Raw genomic sequence first — 26134 nt, forward strand, 5'->3', positions numbered from 1 at the left:
TTCAACAATGCACAGCGTAACATAGAAGTCGTCTTGTTTCCTGCCAGCTGTAGTGCTGAGAGGCTGAGAGGCCTGTCCTTCCCTAGGGATGCTGACATAACAGCCCCAGCTACACAAACACTCACAGGCTGAGGGAATTAAGGACCTAGAAATAAAACTGCTGGACTGCATTTGAGTACTGTATTTAGACCAAGATTCAAACATTTTAGAAAGCAGGGAGTCCATGGACTCTCTATCTATTCAAAGAGAGTCCATACAAAGAGAGTCCATGCAAAGAGAGTCCATGGAAAGAGAGTCCATGCAAAGAGAGTCCATACAAAGAGTCCATACAAAGAGAGTCCATGCAAAGAGAGTCCATGGAAAGAGAGTCCATGCAAAGAGAGTCCATACAAAGAGAGCCCATACAAAGAGAGCCCATACAAACAGAGCCCATACAAACAGAGCCCATACAAAGAGAGTCCATACAAAGAGAGTCCAAACAGAGCCCATATACAAACAGAGCCCATACAAACAGAGCCCATACAAAGAGAGCCCATACAAACAGAGCCCATACAAACAGAGCCCATACAAACAGAGCCCATACAAACAGAGCCCATACAAACAGAGTCCATACAAAGAGAGTCCATACAAACAGAGCCCATACAGACAGAGCCCATACAAACAGAGCCCATACAAACAGAGCCCATACAGACAGAGCCCATACAAAGAGAGCCCATACAAACAGAGCCCATACAAACAGAGCCCATACAAACAGAGTCCAAACAGAGCCCATACAAACAGAGCCCATACAAACAGAGCCCATACAAAGAGAGCCCATACAAACAGAGCCCATACAAACAGAGCCCATACAAACAGAGCCCATACAAACAGAGCCCATACAAACAGAGCTAAAATACATTTAATTGTATTAAAAATGATTTGTTTTACACGTCTAAATGTAGAACGCTGTACAGGAAGTGGGTCTGTTTCTGCTTCCTGTTCCCCCCATTGTTGATCCCCTGGGACTGGCGGGCCGGCAGGGTGGCGGTGTGGGAGGGAGGGATTGTCCACCCAGACAATGGACGAAGCATGGGCTAATGGGTAGGCATTGTTACATTGTTAAGGCATCAGATTCCCATGAGCACCTCAACCCATCTAAGCCATAAGACTGCTGCATAAGATGTAAAATAGTTAACCAATAGCTACACGCATTGAAATGTTTTGATTCATCACATATACTGCTGTTACTGTCTCTTATCTATCCTACCTACAGTATACTGCTGCTACTGTCTACTATCTATCCTACCTACAGTATACTGCTGTTACTGTCTCTATCTATCCTACCTACAGTATACTGCTGTTACTGTCTCTTATCTATCCTACCTACAGTATACTGCTGTTACTGTCTCTTATCTATCCTACCTACAGTATACTGCTGTTACTGTCTCTTATCTATCCTACCTACAGTATACTGCTGCTACTGTCTACTATCTATCCTACCTACAGTATACTGCTGTTACTGTCTCTTATCTATCCTACCTACAGTATACTGCTGTTACTGTCTCTTATCTATCCTACCTACAGTATACTGCTGCTACTGTCTATTATCTATCCTTTACCCCTACCTACAGTATACTGCTGTTACTGTCTCTTATCTATCCTACCTACAGTATACTGCTGTTACTGTCTCTTATCTATCCTACCTACAGTATACTGCTGTTACTGTCTCTTATCTATCCTACCTACAGTATACTGCTGTTACTGTCTCTTATCTATCCTACCTACATTATACTGCTGCTACTGTCTACTATCTATCCTACCTACAGTATACTGCTGTTACTGTCTATTATCTATCCTACCTACAGTATACTGCTGCTACTGTCTCTTATCTATCCTACCTACAGTATACTGCTGCTACTATCTCTTATCTATCCTACCTACAGTATACTGCTGTTACTGTCTCTTATCTATCCTACCTACAGTATACTGCTGCTACTGTCTATTATCTATCCTTTACCCCTACCTACAGTATACTGCTGTTACTGTCTCTTATCTATCCTACCTACAGTATACTGCTGTTACTGTCTCTTATCTATCCTACCTACAGTATACTGCTGTTACTGTCTCTTATCTATCCTACCTACATTATACTGCTGCTACTGTCTACTATCTATCCTATCTATCTGCTGTTACTGTCTATTATCTATCCTACCTACAGTATACTGCTGTTACTGTCTCTTATCTATCCTACCTACATTATACTGCTGCTACTGTCTATTATCTATCCTATACCCCTACCTACAGTATACTGCTGTTACTGTCTATTATCTATCCTACCTACAGTATACTGCTGTTACTGTCTCTTATCTATCCTACCTACAGTATAATGCTGCTACTGTCTATTATCTATCCTACCTACAGTATACTGCTGTTACTGTCTATTATCTATCCTTTACCCCTACCTACAGTATACTGCTTTTACTGTCTATTATCTATCCTACCTACAGTATACTGCTGCTACTGTCTATTATCTATCCTACCTACAGTATACTGCTGTTACTGTCTCTTATCTATCCTACCTACAGTATACTGCTGTTACTGTCTCTTATCTATCCTACCTACAGTATACTGCTGCTACTGTCTCTTATCTATCCTACCTACAGTATACTGCTGTTACTGTCTATTATCTATCCTACCTACAGTATACTGCTGCTACTGTCTCTTATCTATCCTACCTACAGTATACTGCTGTTACTGTCTCTTATCTATCCTACCTACAGTATACTGCTGTTACTGTCTATTATCTATCCTACCTACAGTATACTGCTGCTACTGTCTATTATCTATCCTACCTACAGTATACTGCTGTTACTGTCTACTAACTATCCTACCTACAGTATACTGCTGTTACTGTCTATTATCTATCCTTTACCCCTACCTACAGTATACTGCTGTTACTGTCTCTTATCTATCCTACCTACAGTATACTGCTGCTACTGTCTATTATCTATCCTACCTACAGTATACTGCTGCTACTGTCTATTATCTATCCTACCTACAGTATACTGCTGTTACTGTCTATTATCTATCCTTTACCCCTACCTACAGTATACTGATGTTACTGTCTATTATCTATCCTACCTACAGTATACTGCTGTTACTGTCTATTATCTATCCTACCTACAGTATACTGCTGTTACTGTCTATTATCTATCCTTTACCCCTACCTACAGTATACTTCTGTTACTGTCTATTATCTATCCTTTACCCCTACCTACAGTATACTGCTGTTACTGTCTATTATCTATCCTTTACCCCTACCTACAGTACACTGCTGTTACTGTCTATTATCTATCCTTTACCCCTACCTACAGCATACTGCTGCTACTATCTATTATCTATCCTTTACCCCTTAATTGATCATTAGAAAACCCTTTTGCAATTATGTTAGCACAGCTGAGAACCGTTGTCCTGATTAAAGAAGCAACACAACTGGCCTACTTTAGACTAGTTGAGTATCTGGAGCATCAGCATCTGTGGGTTCGATTACAGGCTCAAAATGGCCAGAAACAAAGACCTTTCTTCTGAAACTCGTCAGTCTATTCTTGTTCTGAGAAATGAAGGCTATTCCATGCGAGAAATTGCCATTAAACTGAAGATCTCGTACAATGCTGTGTACTACTTCCTTCACAGAATAGCGCAAACTGGCTCTAACCAGAATGGAAAGAGGAGTGGGAGGCCCCGGTGCACAACTGAGCAAGAGAACAAGTACATTAGAGTGTCTAGTTTGAGAAACAGAAGCCTCACAAGTCAACTCAACTGGCAGCTTCATTAAATAGTACCTGCAAAACACCAGTCTCAATATCAACATGGCAGCCTATTGCTTAGAGCATTGGACTTGTTAACCGAAAGGTTGCAAGACCGAATCCCCGAGCTGACAAGGTAAAAACAAATCTGTCGTTCTACCCCTGAACAATGCAGTTAACCCACCGTTCCTAGGCCGTCATTGAAAATAAGAATTTGATCTTAACGCACTTGCCTTGGTAAATGAAAGTTTAAAAAATAAATAAACAGTGAAGAGGTGATTCTGAGATGTTGGCCTTCTAGGCAGAGTTCCAGTGTCTGTGTTCTTTATATTGGCCAGTCTGATGTATGGCATTTTCTTTGCAACTCTGCCTAGACGTTCATTATCCCAGAGTCGCTGCTTCACTGTTGACGTTGAGACTGGTGTTTTGCAGGTGCTATTTAATCTCAGTTAAACTAAAATGTGAATCCTCTGTAGCTCAGTTGGTAGAGCCATTTAAATGCCAGGATGATGGGCTCAATTCCAGGGATTGTAAATTGCTTTGGACAAAGGTGTCTGGTAAATGGTTTAAACTATAAAACGTGAGGTAATTTGGTCAGAAAGTCTGTCCACGAGAGATTACACCACACTAGTTGTCTCTCAATTTGACATTGTCACCTCCCTAACATCTCCCTAACATCTCCCTAACATCTCCCTAACACCTCCCACATCTCCCTAACACCTCCCAACATCTCCCTAACATCTCCCTAACATCTCCCACATCTCCCTAACATCTCCCTAACACCTCCCACATCTCCCTAACATCTCCCTAACATCTCCCGCATCTCCCTAACATCTCCCTAACATCTCCCTAACACCTCCCACATCTCCCTAACATCTCCCTAACACCTCCCTAACATCTCCCTAACACCTCCCTAACATCTCCCTAACATCTCCCTAACACCTCCCTAACATCTCCCTAACATCTCCCTAACACCTCCCTAACATCTCCCTAACACCTCCCTAACATCTCCCTAACATCTCCAGCAGTAAATATGTAGCTTCTTCTTGGCTTGTCGAACATGGAACCCAAACTGGCTGAGAACATGGAACCCAAACTGGCTGAGAACATGGAACCCAAACTGGCTGAGAACATGGAACCCAAACTGGCTGAGAACATGGAACCCAAACTGGCTGAGAACATGGAACCCAAACTGGCTTGTCGAACATGGAACCCAAACTGGCTTGTCGAACATGGAACCCAAACTGGCTGAGAACATGGAACCCAAACTGGCTGAGAACATGGAACCCAAACTGGCTGAGCACGTGGAACCCAAACTGGCTGAGAACATGGAACCCAAACTGGCTGAGCACGTGCGCCATCATGCATAAATGTATTTTGTCCTCCTACACAAAAACACGATCACGACACGCAGGTTAAAATATCAAAACAAACTCTGGACCAATTATATTAAATTGGGGACAGGTTGAAAAGCATTAAACATTTATGGCAAATTACTCATTAATCCTCTTTAGCTAGCTTGCTGTTGTTAGCTCATTTGTCCTGGGATATAAACTGAGATATAAACTATAAAATTGAGATGTTATTTTACCTAAAATGCACAAGGTCCTCTACTCCGACAATTAATCCACACATAAAACGGTCAACCAAATCGTTTCTAGTCATCTCTCTTCCTTCCAAGATTTTTCTTCTCTGTACTCTATATTGCGATTGGCAACTTTCATAAATTAGGTGCATTACTGCCACTGACCTCGTTCGTCTTTCAATCACCCACGTGGGTAGAACCAATGAGGAGATGGCACGTGGGTACCTGCTTCTATAAACCAATGAGGAGATGGCACGTGGGTACCTGCTTCTATAAACCAATGAGGAGATGGCACGTGGGTACCTGCTTCTATAAACCATTGAGGAGATGGCACGTGGGTACCTGCTTCTATAAACCAATGAGGAGATGGGAGATGGCAGGACTTGCAGCGCGATCTATTTTAGCCCTTGGCAACGCAGATGCTCGTTGGCGCGTGTGAGCACTGTGGGTGCAATAATGGAATAATATAGATTTCTAAATATATTTTGCAATGCTCACGCATGCGACGCGAGTGGTGTAGTCAGCCTGTAAGAGATAATAATAAGAGTGAGATGATGTTGCATGTAGGTGCAGATTGTAACCTTCAGTTTTAATCAGACTATTATCAACAGATGACAGGTGGTCTGACAGTTCCTTCCTGTACTCTAGCTGTCTGACAGTTCCTTCCTGTACTCTATCGGTCTGACAGTTCCTTCCTGTACTCTACAGTTCCTTCCTGTACTCTAGCTGTCTGACAGTTCCTTCCTGTACTCTATCGGTCTGACAGTTCCTTCCTGTACTCTACAGTTCCTTCCTGTACTCTATCGGTCTGACAGTTCCTTCCTCTACTCTATCGGTCTGACAGTCCCTTCCTGTACTCTATCGGTCTGACAGTTCCTTCCTGTACTCTATCGGTCTGACAGTTCCTTCCTGTACTCTAGCTGTCTGACAGTTCCTTCCTGTACTCTATCGGTCTGACAGTTCCTTCCTGTACTCTACAGTTCCTTCCTGTACTCTATCGGTCTGACAGTTCCTTCCTCTACTCTATCGGTCTGACAGTTCCTTCCTGTACTCTATCGGTCTAACAGTTCCTTCCTGTACTCTATCGGTCTGACAGCTCCTTCCTGTACTCTATCGGTCTGACAGTTCCTTCCTGTACTCTATCGGTCTGACAGTTCCTTCCTGTACTCTATCGGTCTGACAGTCCCTTCCTGTACTCTATCTGTCTGACAGTTCCTTCCTGTACTCTATCGGTCTGACAGTCCCTTCCTGTACTCTATCGGTCTGACAGTTCCTTCCTGTACCCTAGTCAGTGTGTGTGTGTATGGCTGGCTGCTGTCCCTGTCTACAGTAGGGTGGGGTGGGGGGTGGGGGGTGTCGACTGCTGTCTCTGTCTTCAGTAGGGGGTGTAGACTGCTGTCTCTGTCTAGGGGGTTTAGACTGCTGTCTCTGTCTACAGTAGGGGGGTGTAGACTGCTGTCTCTGTCTACAGTAGGGGGTGTTTAGACTGCTGTCTCTGTCTACAGTAGGGGGGTGTAGACTGCTGTCTCTGTCTACAGTAGGGGGTGTAGACTGCTGTCTCTGTCTATAGTAGGGGGGGTGTAGACTGCTGTCTCTGTCTACAGTAGGGGGTTTAGACTGCTGTCTCTGTCTACAGTAGGGGGGTTGTAGACTGCTGTCTCTGTCTACAGTAGGGGGGGTAGACTGCTGTCTCTGTAGGGGGTTAGTGTAGGCTGTAGGGGGGGGTAGACTGCTGTCTCTGTAGGGGGTTAGTGTAGGCTGTAGGGGGGAGTGTAGACTGCTGTCTCTGTAGGGGGTTAGTGTAGGCTGTAGGGGGGGTGTAGACTGCTGTCTCTGTAGGGGGTTAGTGTAGGCTGTAGGGGGGGGGGTTTAGACTGCTGTCTCTGTCTACAGTAGGGGGGAAGAGACTCCTGTCTCTGTCTACAGTAGGGGGTTTAGACTGCTGTCCCTGTAGGGGGTTAGTGTAGGCTGTAGGGGGGGGGGTTGTAGACTGCAGTACATATTGATTTACACCCTATGTGCCTTAGGTCAAAAGTAATGCACTATATAGGGAATAGGTTGCCATTTGGTACTCACTTCAATACCTGCTGCCAGCTCATCTTTCAGAGAGGGTGGCAGTGAGGAGACAACTCATAACCAAAACACACTGTGCTTTAACACATTCAAGGAATGGCTTCCTCTTCTTTTTTAAATTAAATAATAAAAACCTAAAACCTGTTGTTTCACTTCAAACCTGCTGTTTCATTTCAAACCTGTTGTTTCACTTCAAACCTTGTTGTTTCATTTCAAACCTGCTGTTTCACTTCAAACCTGCTGTTTCACTTCAAACCTGCTGTTTCACTTCAAACCTGCTGTTTCATTTCAAACCTGCTGTTTCACTTCAAACCTTGTTGTTTCACTTCAAACCTGCTGTTTCACTTCAAACCTGCTGTTTCATTTCAAACCTGCTGTTTCACTTCAAACCTTGTTGTTTCACTTCAAACCTGCTGTTTTCAAACCTGCTGTTTCACTTCAAACCTGCTGTTTCATTTCAAACCTGCTGTTTCACTTCAAACCTTGTTGTTTCACTTCAAACCTGCTGTTTCACTTCAAACCAGCTGTTTCATTTCAAACCTGTTGTTTACTTTAAAACCTGTTGATTCATTTTAAAACATGTTGTTTTCATTTAAAACATGTTGTTTTCATTTAAAACATGTTGTTTTCATTTAGAAACATCTTCAGCGAGAGACGTCAGTGATATGAACCATTTTTTTCATCCTCGGCTGTTTGTTATTGTTTGTTTTGAGGTCCCAAGGGTTAGACAGGATGTGTCTTTTCTAGACAATTACCCATCAGGCACTATTTCTTGCCACAGATAACTGCTTATCGTCGAGGAGACAGTTCCCTAAATTGCTGGAAATGAACGGTCTTTGTGTAGAGTTCACTGAGGCTAGCATTCTTCACACACTGTCACACACACACACACGCACACACACACACACGCACACACACACACACACACACACAATGGAAAATGTTCCAGGACATGTCCCTGTGTGTAGTGTGCAGAGTTCTGGGTTTTATCAGCATCTCACCTTTTTCATGGTCCACATCCACCCATAACGATATGACATGCAGCCTGTATAAATTGCTTTTCCACCTTATATCAACTTTTACTGGCATATTAATATTGCTGTTAGCCCTCTACACCCCGAGACTGAGTCAAAGCAGGGCAGTAAATCATAGTTATTTTCCTGCGATTTTCTTGCGAGGGATATTAGCAGAATATTATATCCTTTAACGTAGTTATATATATTCTGTTCTGTTATTTTTAGCAGGTTAGGAAAATTAACATACAAGATAGGAGAATTAACAGAGCAGGTTAGGAGAATTAACATACAAGATAGGAGAATTAACAGAGCAGGTTAGGAGAATTAACATACAAGATAGGAGAATTAACATAGCAGGTTAGGATAATTAACATAGCAGGTTAGGATAATTAACATAGATAGGTTAACATACAAGATAATTAACATAGCAGGTTAGGATAATTAACATAGCAGGTTAGGATAATTAAAATATCAGGTTAGGAGAATTGCTAAAGCAGGTTAGGAGAATCAATGTAGCAGTTTTTTTTCTTACACAGAGGATAGATACAGGCCTATAACTTCCCAGGGTCAGACTTTATCCCCTTCTTACACAGAGGATAGATACAGGCCTATAACTCCCAGGGTCAGACTTTATCCCCTTCTTACACAGAGGATAGATACAGGCCTATAACTCCCAGGGTCAGACTTTATCCCCTTACACAGAGGATAGATACAGGCCTATAACTCCCAGGGTCAGACTTTATCCCCTTCTTACACAGAGGATAGATACAGGCCTATAATTCCCAGGGTCAGACTTTATCCCCTTCTTACACAGAGGATAGATACAGGCCTATAACTCCCAGGGTCAGACTTTATCCCCTTCTTACACAGAGGATAGATACAGGCCTATAACTCCCAGGGTCAGACTTTATCCCCTTCTTACACAGAGGATAGATACAGGCCTATAACTCCCAGGGTCAGACTTTATCCCCTTCTTACACAGAGGATAGATACAGGCCTATAACTCCTAGGGTCAGACTTCATCCCCTTCTTACACAGAGGATAGATACAGGCCTATAATTCCCAGGGTCAGACTTTATCCCCTTCTTATACAGAGGTATAACTTTAGCTTGTTTCATATCCCTGGGAAAGGTGCCTTGTTCAAGAGAGAGATTAACGATATGCGTAATACAAGGGCCAATTTGCTCAGCAGCATCTATTAGAAACCTTGCAGGAATATTATCCAGGCCTGTGGCTTTGGAGCATTTAAACTCTCTTTTGGATGTTGCTTCCTTTGCAAAAGATAAAGAGTTTGGCTGAACCCCTAACTCTACATAATACTTCTTGACTTGGTTGCCTCCATACAAACCAGAACTGGTGGGCAGCTTGCTAACCAGCTTGCTAACCAGCTGCTAACCAGCTTGCTAACCAGCTGCTAACCAGCTTGCTAACCAGCTGCTAACCAGCTTGCTAACCAGCTTGCTAACCAGCCTGCTAACCAGAAGTAAAAAAAATAGTTGAGTTCATTGGCAACCCCTGCTTTTTCAAATACCATCTCCTCCTCAGCGCAATTTGTTTTTGGTAGTACTACTACAGCCTAGTTCCTTAAATGATTTCCAACGCTTTTTTGTTCTCAATTATTTTCTCAGCAAAGTAGCCCCTCTTAGCTTCATCCATCCTGATCTGTGCTTCATTTATGTGACGTTTATATAGGATAAAATCATGCTGATCTTGAGAGTCTTACATTTTTTAAAGGCCTTATTCGTTGCTTGGATAGATTCTAGAATCTCATGATTAAACCATGTTCTAGAACTCTGCTTTACCCTGACCAGTCTAATGGGAGCCATCACATTCACCACAGCAGGGAATCTACATTTAAAGGCTTCCCAGGCACTGTCTACCCCTACACTATCTAGCACAGGTGACCAGTCTAATAGGAGCCATCACTGTCTACCCCTACACTATCTAGCACAGGTGACCAGTCTAATGGGAGCCATCACTGTCTACCCCCACACTATCTAGCACAGGTGACCAGTCTAATGGGAGCCATCACATTCACCACATCAAGGAATCTACATTTAAAGGCTTCCCAGGCACTGTCTACACCTACACTATCTAGCACAGGTGACCAGTCTAATGGGAGCCATCACTGTCTACCCCCACACTATCCAGCACAGGTGACCAGTCTAATGGGAGCCATCACTGTCTACACCTACACTATCTAGCACAGGTGACCAGTAAATTGTACCCACTTCCTCCCTAAACATTTCAACACAGTATTTTTTGAGTCCTCTGTTTCTAACTGTTTTGTTACACTTACAGTTGAAGTGGGAAGTTTACATACACCTTTAGCCAAATACATTTAAACTCCGTTTTTCACAATTCCTGGCATTTAATCCTAGTAAAAAATCCCCTGTTTTATTTCAGTTAGGATCACCACTTTATTTTAAGAATGTCAAATGTCAGAATAATAGTCGAGAGAATGATTTATTTCAGTTTTTATTTCTTTCATCACATTCCCAGTGGGTCAGAAGTTTACATACACTCAATTAGTATTTGGTAGAATTGCTTTTAAATTGTTTAACTTGGCTCAAACGTTTCGGGTAGCCTTCCACAAGATTCCCACAATAAGTTGGGTGAATTTTGGCCCATTCCTCCTGACAGAGCTGGTGTAACTGAGTCAGGTTTGTAGGCCTCCTTGCTCGCACACACTTTTTCAGTTCTGCCCACAAATGTTATATAGGATTGAGGTCAGGGCTTTGTGATGGCCACTCCAATACCTTGACTTCGTTGTCCTTAAGCCATTTTCCACTACTTTGGAAGTATGCTTGGGGTCATTGTCCATTTGGAAGACCCATTTGCGACCAAGCTTTAACGTCCTGACTGATATCTTGAGATGTTGCTTCAATATATCCACATCATTTTCCTCCTCATGAAGCCATCTATTTTGTGAAGTACACCAGTCCCTCCTGCAGCAAAGCACCCCCACAACATGATGCTGCCACCCCGTGCTTCACGGTTGGGATGGTGTTCTTCAGCTTGCCATCCTCCCCCTTTTTCCTCCAAACATAACGATGGTCATTATGGCCAAACAGTTCTATTTTTGTTTCATCAGACCAGAGGACATTTCTCCAAAAAGTACAATCTCTGTTCCCATGTGCAGTTGCAAACCGTAGGCTGGCTTTTTTATGGCGGTTTTGGAGCAGTGGCTTGTTCATTGCTGAGCGGCCTTTCAGGTTATGTCAATATAGGACTCATTTTACTGTGGATATAGATACTTTTGTACCTGTTTCCTCCAGCATCTTCACAGGGTCCTTTGCTGTTGTTCTGGGATTGATTTGAACTTTTCGCACCAAAGTACGTTCATCTCTAGGAGACAGAACGTGTCTCCTTCCTGAGCGGTAATGACAGCTGAGTGGTCCCATGGTGTTTATACTTGTGTACCATTGTTTGTACAGGTGAACGTGGTACCTTCAGGTGTTTGGAAATTGCTCCCAAGGAAGAACCAGACTTGTGGAGGTCTACAATTGGCTGATTTCTTTTCATTTTCCCATGATGTCAAGCAAAGTGGCACTGAGTTTGAAGGTAGGCCTTGAAATACATACACAGGTACACCTCCAATTGACTCAAATTATGTCAATTAGCCTATCAGAAGCTTCTAAAGCCATGACATAATTTTCTGGAATATTCCAAGCTGTTTAAAGGCAGAGTCAACTTAGTGCATGTAAACTTCTGACCCACTGGAATTGTGATACAGTGATAAGTGATAAGTGTGATAAGTGAAGTAATCTGTCTGTAACAATTGTTGGACACATTACTTGTGTCATGCACGAAGTAGATGTCCTAACCGACTTGCCAAAACTATAGTTTGTTAACAAGAAATTTGTGGAGTGGTTGAAAAACGAGTTTTAATGACTCCAACGTAAGTGTATGTAAACTTCCGACTTCAACTGTAAATATATCTTTAAAAATCCTCCTTGTGCAAAATGTAATAAAATGATCACTGATTCCAGATTCTATATTACTCCACTCTGCGATATTTTAGATCAGACACCAATATTAAGTCAATCGTACTTTCCACTGTTTCACCATATCCTGGTGGGATCTTTAACCATTTGGGTCAGGACGGAGACGGGGACAGAGACGGGGACGGAGACGGGGACAGAGACGGAGACGGGATATCCTGGTGGGATCTTTAACCATTTGGGTCAGAGCAAGTGATCTACAGAAGTGTTTAAATACGTTGTGGGTTGGTTCTTCTTCTTCTACTTGCAGACATCCATATTGAAATCCACTAACAAAATCATTTCCTTCAACAGGGAATCATTACAGTTTGACAACACAATTTCAAGACTTTCATAGAATGCATTCTGATTGGGCGGCCTATAACCCCCCCCCCCCCAAAAAAAATACAATCGGCTTGGTTAGGAGAATTAGGATAATGTTAGAAGAATTAGGTGTCTTAGCTAAAATGCTGTTCTCCATCAAGGCATAACTTGTGGAAGCCATCAATTCACAGCTCTAGTCAATGAAGTGGGTAAACAAAGAGGACATAATTAACCTAAAAACATTCAGAAACAGTCACTTTAATTGAACATACCCATTCTCTGTTTCCATTGCTCTCTCCATACCCACTCCCTCTCCCTCCCTCCCCCCAGTCTCTTTCTCTCCATCCCTCATTCTTCATGTTTTGGATACTGGCGACCATCCCAGCACACCATGGTTCTAGCTCCCCTCTCCTGACTCCAAGCCAACGTTGGAGAGGGGATAAGTGTGTATGTGTGTGTGTGTGTGTGTGTGTGTGTGCATGATTGCCAGTGTGTGTGCTTGTACGCATCTGTGTGTCAGTGTGTTTGGCCACTAGTCTCCGGGGAGACAGAATAGTCCAGAGATCCCAGTACACTAGTCTCCGGGGAGACAGAATAGTCCAGAGATCCCAGTGCACTAGTCTCCGGGGAGACAGAATAGTCCAGAGATCCCAGTACACTAGTCTCCGGGGAGACAGAATAGTCCAGAGATCCCAGTACACTAGTCTCCGGGGAGACAGAATAGTCCAGAGATCCCAGTACACTAGTCTCCGGGGAGACAGAATAGTCCAGAGATCCCAGTACACTAGTCTCCGGCGAGACAGAATAGTCCAGAGATCCCAGTACACTAGTCTCCGGGGAGACAGAATAGTTCAGAGATCCCAGTACACTAGTCTCCGGGGAGACAGAATAGTCCAGAGATCCCAGTACACTAGTCTCCGGGGAGACAGAATAGTCCAGAGATCCCAGTACACTAGTCTCCGGGGAGACAGAATAGTCCAGAGATCCCAGTACACTAGTCTCCGGGGAGACAGAATAGTCCAGAGATCCCAGTACACTAGTCTCCGGGGAGACAGAATAGTCCAGAGATCCCAGTACACTAGTCTCCGGGGAGACAGAATAGTCCAGTGATCCCAGTACACTAGTCTCCGGGGAGACAGAATAGTCCAGAGATCCCAGTACACTAGTCTCCGGGGAGACAGAATAGTCCAGAGATCCCAGTACACTAGTCTCCGGGGAGACAGAATAGTCCAGAGATCCCAGTACACTAGTCTCCGGGAGACAGAATAGTCCAGAGATCCCAGTACACTAGTCTCCGGGAGACAGAATAGTCCAGAGATCCCAGTACACTAGTCTCCGGGGAGACAGAATAGTCCAGAGATCCCAGTACACTAGTCTCCGGGAGACAGAATAGTCCAGTACATTCCACTGGCTCTAGCAGCATTCTGAGGTCACATGAATCCCTTAGGGAACATGCTTAATTCAGAACATAAAGGATACCTCCCAAATGGCACCCTATTCCCTACATTGTGCACTACTCTTGACTAGGGTCCATGAGGCTCTGGTCTAAAGTAGTGCACTATGTAGGGAATAGGGTGCCATTTGGGACACAGACATATTTCCCCCCCCCCTAACCCATGCTTTCTCACAAGACCTCACTGCACTGCATGGGCTCTGTAGGCTGTTTTCCCTGTGGAATCCCAAGTTCTTCCATTGTCACAATCAGCCACTGCATAGGCTTATCCCATTGGAATAGAAGGATTCCTGTAGTCATACATAGCTGAATTATACTGCATCCTTTTACTGTTCCATTATTCCTCGTTTCCCATTCTCTGGTGTTCCATGATCAAGGATCGTCAGGAGAGGTTTCTCTGGTTCCCATTCTCTAGTGTTCCATGATCAAGGATCGTACCTCCCCTTGAGGGAGGTTTCTCTGGTTCCCATTATCTGGTGTTCCATGATCAAGGATCGTCAGGAGAGGTTTCTCTGGTTCCCATTCTCTAGTGTTCCATGATCAAGGATCGTACCTCCCCTTGAGGGAGGTTTCTCATGCTTCCATTATCTGGTGTTCCATGATCAATAATCGTCAGGAGAGGTTTCTCTGGTTCCCATTCTCTGGTGTTCCATGATCAAGAATCGTACCTCCCCTGAGGGAGGTTTCTCATGTCCCCATTCTCTAGTGTTTCAAGGATCGTATCTCCCCTGAGGGAGGTTTCTCATGTTCCCATTCTCTAGTGTTCCAAGATCAACGATCGTACCTCCCCTGATGGAGGTTTCTCATGTTCCCATTCTCTGGTGTTCCATGATCAAGGATCGTATCTCCCCTGAGGGAGGTTTCTCATGTCCCCATTCTCTAGTGTTCCAAGATCAAGGATCGTACCTCCCCTGAGGGAGGTTTCTCATGTTCCCATTCTCTGGTGTTCCATGATCAAGGATCGTACCTCACCTGAGGGAGGTTTCTCTGGTTCCCATTTGAATGAGGAAGATGTAATCTAGTCTCCACTACATAGTCTTTGCCTTCAAGGTATATGTTGCGCAATACAATCAGTAACATGTAATAACACGATCATAACAGCTGACATAACTAGTCATAACCTGCTGCTACATTCATCCCAGTCTTGTCCTGCTCCTGAAGTCTGCTCCTACATTCATCCCAGTCCTCAGTCTAGAGGGTGTCTTGTCCTGCTCCTGAAATCTGCTCCTACATTCATCCCAGTCATCAGTCTAATAGAGGGTGTCTTGTCCTGCTCCTGAAGTCTGCTCCTACATTCAAGTTAATGTCAGCTGTTATGACATATTATGACAAGTTATGACAGGTTAATGTCCGCTGTTATGACCCAATTATAACAGGTTAATGTCAGCTGTTATGACCCTATTATAACAGGTTATGACAAGTTAATGTCAGCTGTTATGACCATATTATGACATGGTTATGACACAGGGTGTCAAGTAAAGTGTTTCCCTATTCTTGTGCATTCCACCCCCCCTGTGCCTGTATCAGTCTGTAGTGGACATATGGCTTTCTCCTATTCACAGAACCAAACCTCTCTGGTTTCCTCATACATAATGCTTAGTGTGTTTGTTACTGTGTCCCTTCTGGGCACCCTTACTGTGTGTGTGTTGTGTGCTGTATTTCTTATGGTGAGCTCTCCCTGAAGAGTGTGTAGTCCTTATCGCCCCCAAACAGTTCAAATAACTGGGGAGAATGTCACCACCAGGATCCATCCCTGCTCTGGACCCCAGGACCAGATAACTCTCACTGGGCTTGGTGTAGCCGGCCTCCCCCAGGTCCAAATAACTCTCACTGGGCTTGGCGTAGCCGGCCTCCCCCAGGTCCAGATAACTCTCACAGGGCTTGGCGTAGCCGGCCTCCCCCATGGGTAAATACAGATGGCCCTTCTCCTGGTAAGGCGAAACTTGCTGCATCTCCATCTCCAGGCTTGGAGCACCAGGCTGGACTCGGACCCCGGCTATGCCAGGAAAGGTGTACTGCTCCTGGGCGTAGCGTTGTTCTAGGTGGTGGGTGATGGCCAGCTGGAGGAGGTAGAGGAGCTCTGCTAGGTTGAGAAGGAGCGAGACTCCAGCGATGGTCTGGGTGTAGATGGTGAAGATGGTCTTCTCCGTGGGTCTGGAGACGAAGCAGTCCACCGTGTGAGGACAGGGGTCCCGGACACACTCGAACCGGGCCGGGATCACGAAGCCGTAGAGGTACCATAGCCCCACGATGAAGCCGACCTCCAGGAGGACCTTGAGGAGGATGCTGGCGGCGTAGGCACAGAGGAGACGGCCCTTCAGCTTAGGAGCCTCTGGGAGAGCTTTCACCACCTTTCGCCCTCCTTTCTCCTCCACTAGTTCGTCTATCTCATCCCCCTTTCTCACCTCCCTCTTCTTCTTTACTCCTCCCCTCTCTCGTCCCTCACCAGCCCCACCCTCCTCCGTCCTCTCCTCCTCCTCTTCCTCCTTTTTTTTCTCCTTTGCAGCCCTCATGGCCACGTATCCGAAATAAAAAATAGTCGGCGTGGAAACAAAAATCACCTGAAGGACAAAATAGCGGTAATGTGATATGGGGAAAGCTTTGTCGTAACACACGGCAGTACATCCAGGTTGCTTGGTATTACAGACGAAGTCGTCCTGTTCGTCATCCCAGGCTGACTCTGCGGCGGTGCCCAGGACCAGCATGCGAAACAGGAATAGGACAGTGAGCCAGACACGGCCCACCCCGGTGCTATACTCCTGCCCCTCCTCCAACAGCTGCTCCAGGAAGGACCAGTCAGCTCTGGACATCCTCTGTCACCTGCAGGGGGAGACAGGTGAACACATGTTAACAGGACGTACCATACAGGACCTACCATACAGGACCTACCATACAGGACCTACCATACAGGACCTACCATACAGGACCTACCATACAGGACCTACCATACACAACGTACCATACAGGACGTACCATACAGGACCTACCATACAGGACGTACCATACAGGACCTACCATACAGGACGTACCATACAGGACCTACCATACACAACGTACCATACAGGACCTACCATACACAACGTACCATACATGACGTACCATACAGGACCTACCATACAGGACGTACCATACAGGACCTACCATACAGGACGTACCATACACAACGTACCATACAGGACGTACCATACAGGACCTACCATACAGGACGTACCATACACAACGTACCATACAGGACGTACCATACAGGACGTACCATACAGGACCTACCATACAGGACGTACCATACAGGACCTACCATACAGGACCTACCATAAAGGACGTACCATACAGGACCTACCATACAGGACGTACCATACACAACGTACCATACAGGACCTACCATACAGGACCTACCATACAGGACGTACCATACACAACGTACCATACAGGACCTACCATACAGGACGTACCATACACAACGTACCATACAGGACGTACCATACAGGACGTACCATACAGGACCTACCATACAGGACGTACCATACAGGACCTACCATACAGGACGTACCATACAGGACGTACCATACACGACGTACCATACAGGACCTACCATACAGGACCTACCATACAGGACGTACCATACACGACGTACCATACAGGACCTACCATACAGGACGTACCATACACAACGTACCATACCATACAGGACGTACCATACCATACAGGACCTACCATACAGGACGTACCATACAGGACAGGACCATACAGGACCTACCATACAGGACCTACCATACAGGACCTACCATACAGGACCTACCATACAGGACGTACCATACACAACGGACCATACAGGACCTACCATACAGGACGTACCATACACAACGTACCATACAGGACCTACCATACAGGACGTACCATACACAACGTACCATACAGGACGTACCATACAGGACCTACCATACAGGACGTACCATACACAACGTACCATACAGGACCTACCATACAGGACCTACCATTCAGGACCTACCATACAGGACCTACCATACAGGACCTAATACAGGACGTACCATACATGACCTACCATACACAACGTACCATACAGGACGTACCATACACAACGTACCATACAGGACCTACCATACAGGACCTACCATACAGGACCTACCATACAGGACCTACCATACAGGACGTACCATACAGGACCTACCATACACAACGTACCATACACAACGTACCATACACAACGTACCATACAGGACGTACCATACAGGACCTACCATACAGGACGTACCATACAGGACCTACCATACACAACGTACCATACACAACGTACCATACAGGACCTACCATACAGGATGTACCATACAGGACCTACCATACAGGACCTACCATACAGGACCTACCATAGAGGACGTACCATACAGGACGTACCATACAGGACCTACCATACACAACCTACCATACACAACCTACCATACACAACCTACCATACACAACGTACCATACACAACGTACCATACAGGACGTACCATACAGGACCTACCATACACAACCTACCATACACAACGTACCATACACAACCTACCATACACAACGTACCATACAGGACCTACCATACACAACCTACCATACACAACGTACCATACACAACCTACCATACACAACGTACCATACAGGACCTACCATACACAACCTACCATACAGGACCTACCATACAGGACCTACCATACAGGACCTACCATACACAACCTACCATACAGGACCTACCATACAGGACCTACCATACAGGACCTACCATACAGGACCTACCATACAGGACATACCATACAGGACGTACCATACAGGACGTACCATACAGGACCTACCATACAGGACCTACCATACAGGACGTACCATACACAACGTACCATACACAACGTACCATACACAACGTACCATACACAACGTACCATACAGGACCTACCATACACAACGTACCATACAGGACCTACCATACAGGACGTACCATACACAACGTACCATACAGGACGTACCATACAGGACCTACCATACAGGACGTACCATACAGGACCTACCATACACAACGTACCATACAGGACCTACCATACAGGACCTACCATACAGGACCTACCATACAGGACGTACCATACAGGACGTACCATACACAACGTACCATACAGGACGTACCATACAGGACCTACCATACAGGACGTACCATACACAGCGTACCATACAGGACCTACCATACAGGACCTACCATACAGGACGTACCATACACAACGTACCATACAGGACCTACCATACAGGACGTACCATACACAACGTACAATACAGGACGTACCATACAGGACCTACCATACAGGACGTACCATACACAACGTACCATACAGGACCTACCATACAGGACCTACCATTCAGGACCTACCATACAGGACCTACCATACAGGACGTACCATACAGGACCTACCATACACAACGTACCATACAGGACGTACCATACACAACGTACCATACAGGACCTACCATACAGGACCTACCATACAGGACCTACCATACAGGACCTACCATACAGGACCTACCATACAGGACGTACCATACAGGACCTACCATACACAACGTACCATACACAACGTACCATACAGGACGTACCATACAGGACCTACCATACAGGACGTACCATACAGGACCTACCATACACAACGTACCATACACAACGTACCATACAGGACCTACCATACAGGATGTACCATACAGGACCTACCATACAGGACCTACCATACAGGACCTACCATACAGGACCTACCATAGAGGACGTACCATACAGGACGTACCATACAGGACCTACCATACACAACGTACCATACAGGACGTACCATACAGGACCTACCATACAGGACCTACCATACAGGACCTACCATACAGGACCTACCATACAGGACGTACCATACAGGACGTACCATACAGGACCTACCATACACAACCTACCATACACAACCTACCATACACAACGTACCATACACGACGTACCATACAGGACGTACCATACAGGACCTACCATACACAACCTACCATACACAACGTACCATACACAACCTACCATACACAACGTACCATACAGGACCTACCATACACAACCTACCATACACAATGTACCATACACAACCTACCATACACAACGTACCATACAGGACCTACCATACACAACCTACCATACAGGACCTACCATACAGGACCTACCATACAGGACCTACCATACAGGACCTACCATACAGGACCTACCATACAGGACCTACCATACAGGACCTACCATACAGGACGTACCATACACAACGTACCATACACAACGTACCATACACAACGTACCATACACAACGTACCATACAGGACCTACCATACACAACGTACCATACAGGACCTACCATACAGGACGTACCATACACAACGTACCATACAGGACGTACCATACAGGACCTACCATACAGGACGTACCATACAGGACCTACCATACACAACGTACCATACAGGACCTACCATACAGGACCTACCATACAGGACCTACCATACAGGACGTACCATACAGGACGTACCATACAGGACCTACCATACAGGACGTACCATACACAACGTACCATACACAACGTACCACAGGACCTACCATACAGGACCTACCATACAGGACCTACCATACAGGACGTACCATACAGGACGTACCATACAGGACCTACCATACAGGACGTACCATACACAACGTACCATACACAACGTACCATACAGGATGTACCATACAGGACCTACCATACAGGACGTACCATACAGGACGTACCATACACGACGTACCATACAGGACGTACCATACAGGACGACCATACAGGACATACAGGACCTACCATACAGGACGCACCATACAGGACGTACCATACACAACGTACCAGGACGTACCATACAGGACCTACCATACAGGACGTACCATACAGGACGTACCATACAGGACCTACCATACAGGACCTACCATACAGGACGTACCATACACAACGTACCATACAGGACCTACCATACAGGACGTACCATACACAACGTACCATACAGGACGTACCATACAGGACCTACCATACAGGACGTACCATACACAACGTACCATACAGGACCTACCATACAGGACCTACCATTCAGGACCTACCATACAGGACCTACCATACAGGACGTACCATACAGGACCTACCATACACAACGTACCATACAGGACGTACCATACACAACGTACCATACAGGACCTACCATACAGGACCTACCATACAGGACCTACCATACAGGACCTACCATACAGGACCTACCATACAGGACGTACCATACAGGACCTACCATACACAACGTACCATACACAACGTACCATACACACGGACAGGACGTACCATACAGGACCTACCATACAGGACCTACCATACAGGACCTACCATACACAACGTACCATACACAACGTACCATACAGGACCTACCATACAGGATGTACCATACAGGACCTACCATACAGGACCTACCATACAGGACCTACCATACAGGACCTACCATAGAGGACGTACCATACAGGACGTACCATACAGGACCTACCATACACAACGTACCATACAGGACGTACCATACAGGACCTACCATACAGGACCTACCATACAGGACCTACCATACAGGACCTACCATACAGGACGTACCATACAGGACGTACCATACAGGACCTACCATACACAACCTACCATACACAACGTACCATACACGACGTACCATACAGGACGTACCATACACGACCTACCATACACAACCTACCATACACAACGTACCATACACAACCTACCATACACAACGTACCATACAGGACCTACCATACACAACCTACCATACACAATGTACCATACACAACCTACCATACACAACGTACCATACAGGACCTACCATACACAACCTACCATACAGGACCTACCATACAGGACCTACCATACAGGACCTACCATACACAACCTACCATACAGGACCTACCATACAGGACCTACCATACAGGACCTACCATACAGGACCTACCATGCAGGACGTACCATACACAACGTACCATACACAACGTACCATACACAACGTACCATACACAACGTACCATACAGGACCTACCATACACAACGTACCATACAGGACCTACCATACAGGACGTACCATACACAACGTACCATACAGGACGTACCATACAGGACCTACCATACAGGACGTACCATACAGGACCTACCATACACAACGTACCATACAGGACCTACCATACAGGACCTACCATACAGGACCTACCATACAGGACGTACCATACAGGACGTACCATACAGGACCTACCATACAGGACGTACCATACACAACGTACCATACACAACGTACCATACAGGACCTACCATACAGGACCTACCATACAGGACCTACCATACAGGACGTACCATACAGGACGTACCATACAGGACCTACCATACAGGACGTACCATACACAACGTACCATACACAACGTACCATACAGGACCTACCATACAGGACGTACCATACAGGACGTACCATACACGACGTACCATACAGGACGTACCATACAGGACGTACCATACAGGACCTACCATACAGGACCTACCATACAGGACCTACCATACAGGACCTACCATACAGGACGTACCATACAGGACGTACCATACAGGACCTACCATACAGGACCTACCATACAGGACCTACCATACAGGACCTAGCATACACAACGTACCATACAGGACCTACCATACAGGACCTACCATAGAGGACCTACCATACACAACGTATCATACAGGACGTACCATACAGGACCTACCATACAGGACCTACCATACAGGACCTACCATACAGGACCTACCATACAGGACGTACCATACAGGACCTACCATACAGGACCTACCATACAGGACCTACCATACAAGACCTACCATACAGGACGTACCATACAGGACGTACCATACAGGACCTACCATACAGGACGTACCATACACAACGTACCATACAGGACCTACCATACAGGACCTACCATACAGGACCTACCATACAGGACCTACCATACAGGACCTACCATACACAACGTACCATACAGGACGTACCATACAGGACCTACCATACAGGACCTACCATACAGGACCTACCATACAGGACCTACCATACAGGACCTACCATACACAACGTACCATACAGGACGTACCATACACAACGTACCATACAGGACGTACCATACACAACGTACCATACAGGACCTACCATACAGGACCTACCATACAGGACCTACCATACAGGACGTACCATACACAACGTACCATACAGGACCTACCATACATGACCTACCATACAGGACGTACCATACACAACGTACCATACACAACGTACCATACAGGACCTACCATAACAGGACGTACCATACACAACATACCATACAGGACCTACCATACAGGACCTACCATACAGGACCTATCATACAGGACGTACCATACAGGAGCTACCATACAGGACCTACCATACAGGACGTACCATACAGGAGCTACCATACAGGACCTACCATACAGGACGTACCATACAGGACCTACCATACAGGACCTACCATACAGGACCTACCATACAGGATCTACCATACAGGACCTACCATACACAACGTACCATACAGGACGTACCATACAGGACCTACCATACACAACGTACCATACACAACGTACCATACACAACGTACCATACACAACGTACCATACAGAACGTACCATACAGGACCTACCATACAGGACCTACCATACAGGACCTACCATACAGGACGTACCATACAGGACGTACCATACAGGACGTACCATACAGGACCTACCATACAGTACCTACCATACAGGACCTACCATACAGGACGTACCATACAGGACCTACCATAATTGACCTACCATACAGGACCTATCATACAGGACCTACCATACAGGACGTACCATACAGGACCTACCATACAGGACCTACCATACAGGACCTACCATACCCAACGTACCATACAGGACCTACCATACAGGACCTACCATACAGGACCTACCATACAGGACGTACCATACAGGACCTACCATACACAACGTACCATACAGGACGTACCATACACAACGTACCATACACAACCTACCATACAGGACCTACCATACAGGACGTACCAATCAGGACCTACCATACAGGACCTACCATAGAGGACCTACCATACAGGACCTACCATACACAACCTACCATACAGGACCTACCATACACAACCTACCATACACAACGTACCATACAGGACCTACCATACAGGATGTACCATACACAACGTACCATACAGGACGTACCATACAGGACGTACCATACAGGACCTACCATACAGGACCTACCATACAGGACCTACCATACACAACGTACCATACAGGACGTACCATACACAACGTACCATACACAACGTACCATACACAACCTACCATACACAACCTACCATACAGGACGTACCATACAGGACGTACCATACACAACCTACCATACAGGACGTACCATACACAACCTACCATACACGACGTACCATACAGGACGTACCATACACAACGTACCATACAGGACCTACCATACACAACGTACCATACAGGACCTACCATACAGGACCTACCATACAGGACCTACCATACAGGACCTACCATACAGGACGTACCATACAGGACCTACCATACACGACCTACCATACAGGACGTACCATACAGGACCTACCATAATTGACCTACCATACAGGACCTATCATACAGGACCTACCATACAGGACGTACCATACAGGACCTACCATACAGGACCTACCATACAGGACCTACCATACAGGACCTACCATACAGGACCTACCATACAGGACCTACCATACAGGACGTACCATACAGGACCTACCATACACAACGTACCATACAGGACGTACCATACACAACGTACCATACACAACCTACCATACAGGACCTACCATACAGGACGTACCATACAGGACGTACCAATCAGGACCTACCATACAGGACCTACCATAGAGGACCTACCATACAGGACCTACCATACACAACCTACCATACAGGACCTACCATACACAACCTACCATACACAACGTACCATACAGGACCTACCATACAGGATGTACCATACACAACGTACCATACAGGACGTACCATACAGGACGTACCATACAGGACCTACCATACAGGACCTACCATACAGGACCTACCATACACAACGTACCATACAGGACGTACCATACACAACGTACCATACACAACGTACCATACACAACCTACCATACACAACCTACCATACAGGACGTACCATACAGGACGTACCATACACAACCTACCATACAGGACGTACCATACACAACCTACCATACAGGACGTACCATACAGGACGTACCATACACAACGTACCATACAGGACCTACCATACACAACGTACCATACAGGACCTACCATACAGGACCTACCATACAGGACCTACCATACAGGACCTACCATACAGGACGTACCATACAGGACCTACCATACAGGACCTACCATACAGGACCTACCATACAGGACCTACCATACACAACGTACCATACACAACGTACCATACAGGACCTACCATACAGGACGTACCATACACAATGTACCATACAGGACCTACCATACACAACGTACCATACAGGACCTACCATACAGGACCTACCATACAGGACCTACCATACAGCACGTACCATACAGGACCTACCATACAGGACGTACCATACAGGACCTACCATACACAACGTACCATACACAACGTACCATACAGGACCTACCATACAGGACCTACCATACAGGACCTACCATACACAACGTACCATACACGACGTACCATACAGGACCTACCATACAGGACGTACCATA

At 45.7% G+C, this 26134-nt stretch overlaps 1 protein-coding gene across 1 annotated transcript in view; it reads right to left on the minus strand.

The window, feature by feature from the left end:
• Positions 1-14051: 14051 nt before the first annotated feature.
• gja4 (gap junction protein alpha 4) overlaps positions 14052-26134 on the minus strand; it is a 23286-nt gene continuing 11203 nt past the window's right edge. Inside the window, exon 2 of the mRNA XM_065020028.1 lies at positions 14052-17039. Within this exon, the coding sequence (XP_064876100.1) occupies positions 15803-17029 (1227 nt within the window). The 5' untranslated portion in view covers positions 17030-17039 and the 3' untranslated portion in view covers positions 14052-15802. The remainder of the gene's footprint in view (positions 17040-26134) is intronic.

Source organism: Oncorhynchus nerka, linkage group LG7 (genome assembly GCF_034236695.1).
Source record: "Oncorhynchus nerka isolate Pitt River linkage group LG7, Oner_Uvic_2.0, whole genome shotgun sequence".
Classification (NCBI taxonomy): domain Eukaryota; kingdom Metazoa; phylum Chordata; class Actinopteri; order Salmoniformes; family Salmonidae; genus Oncorhynchus; species Oncorhynchus nerka.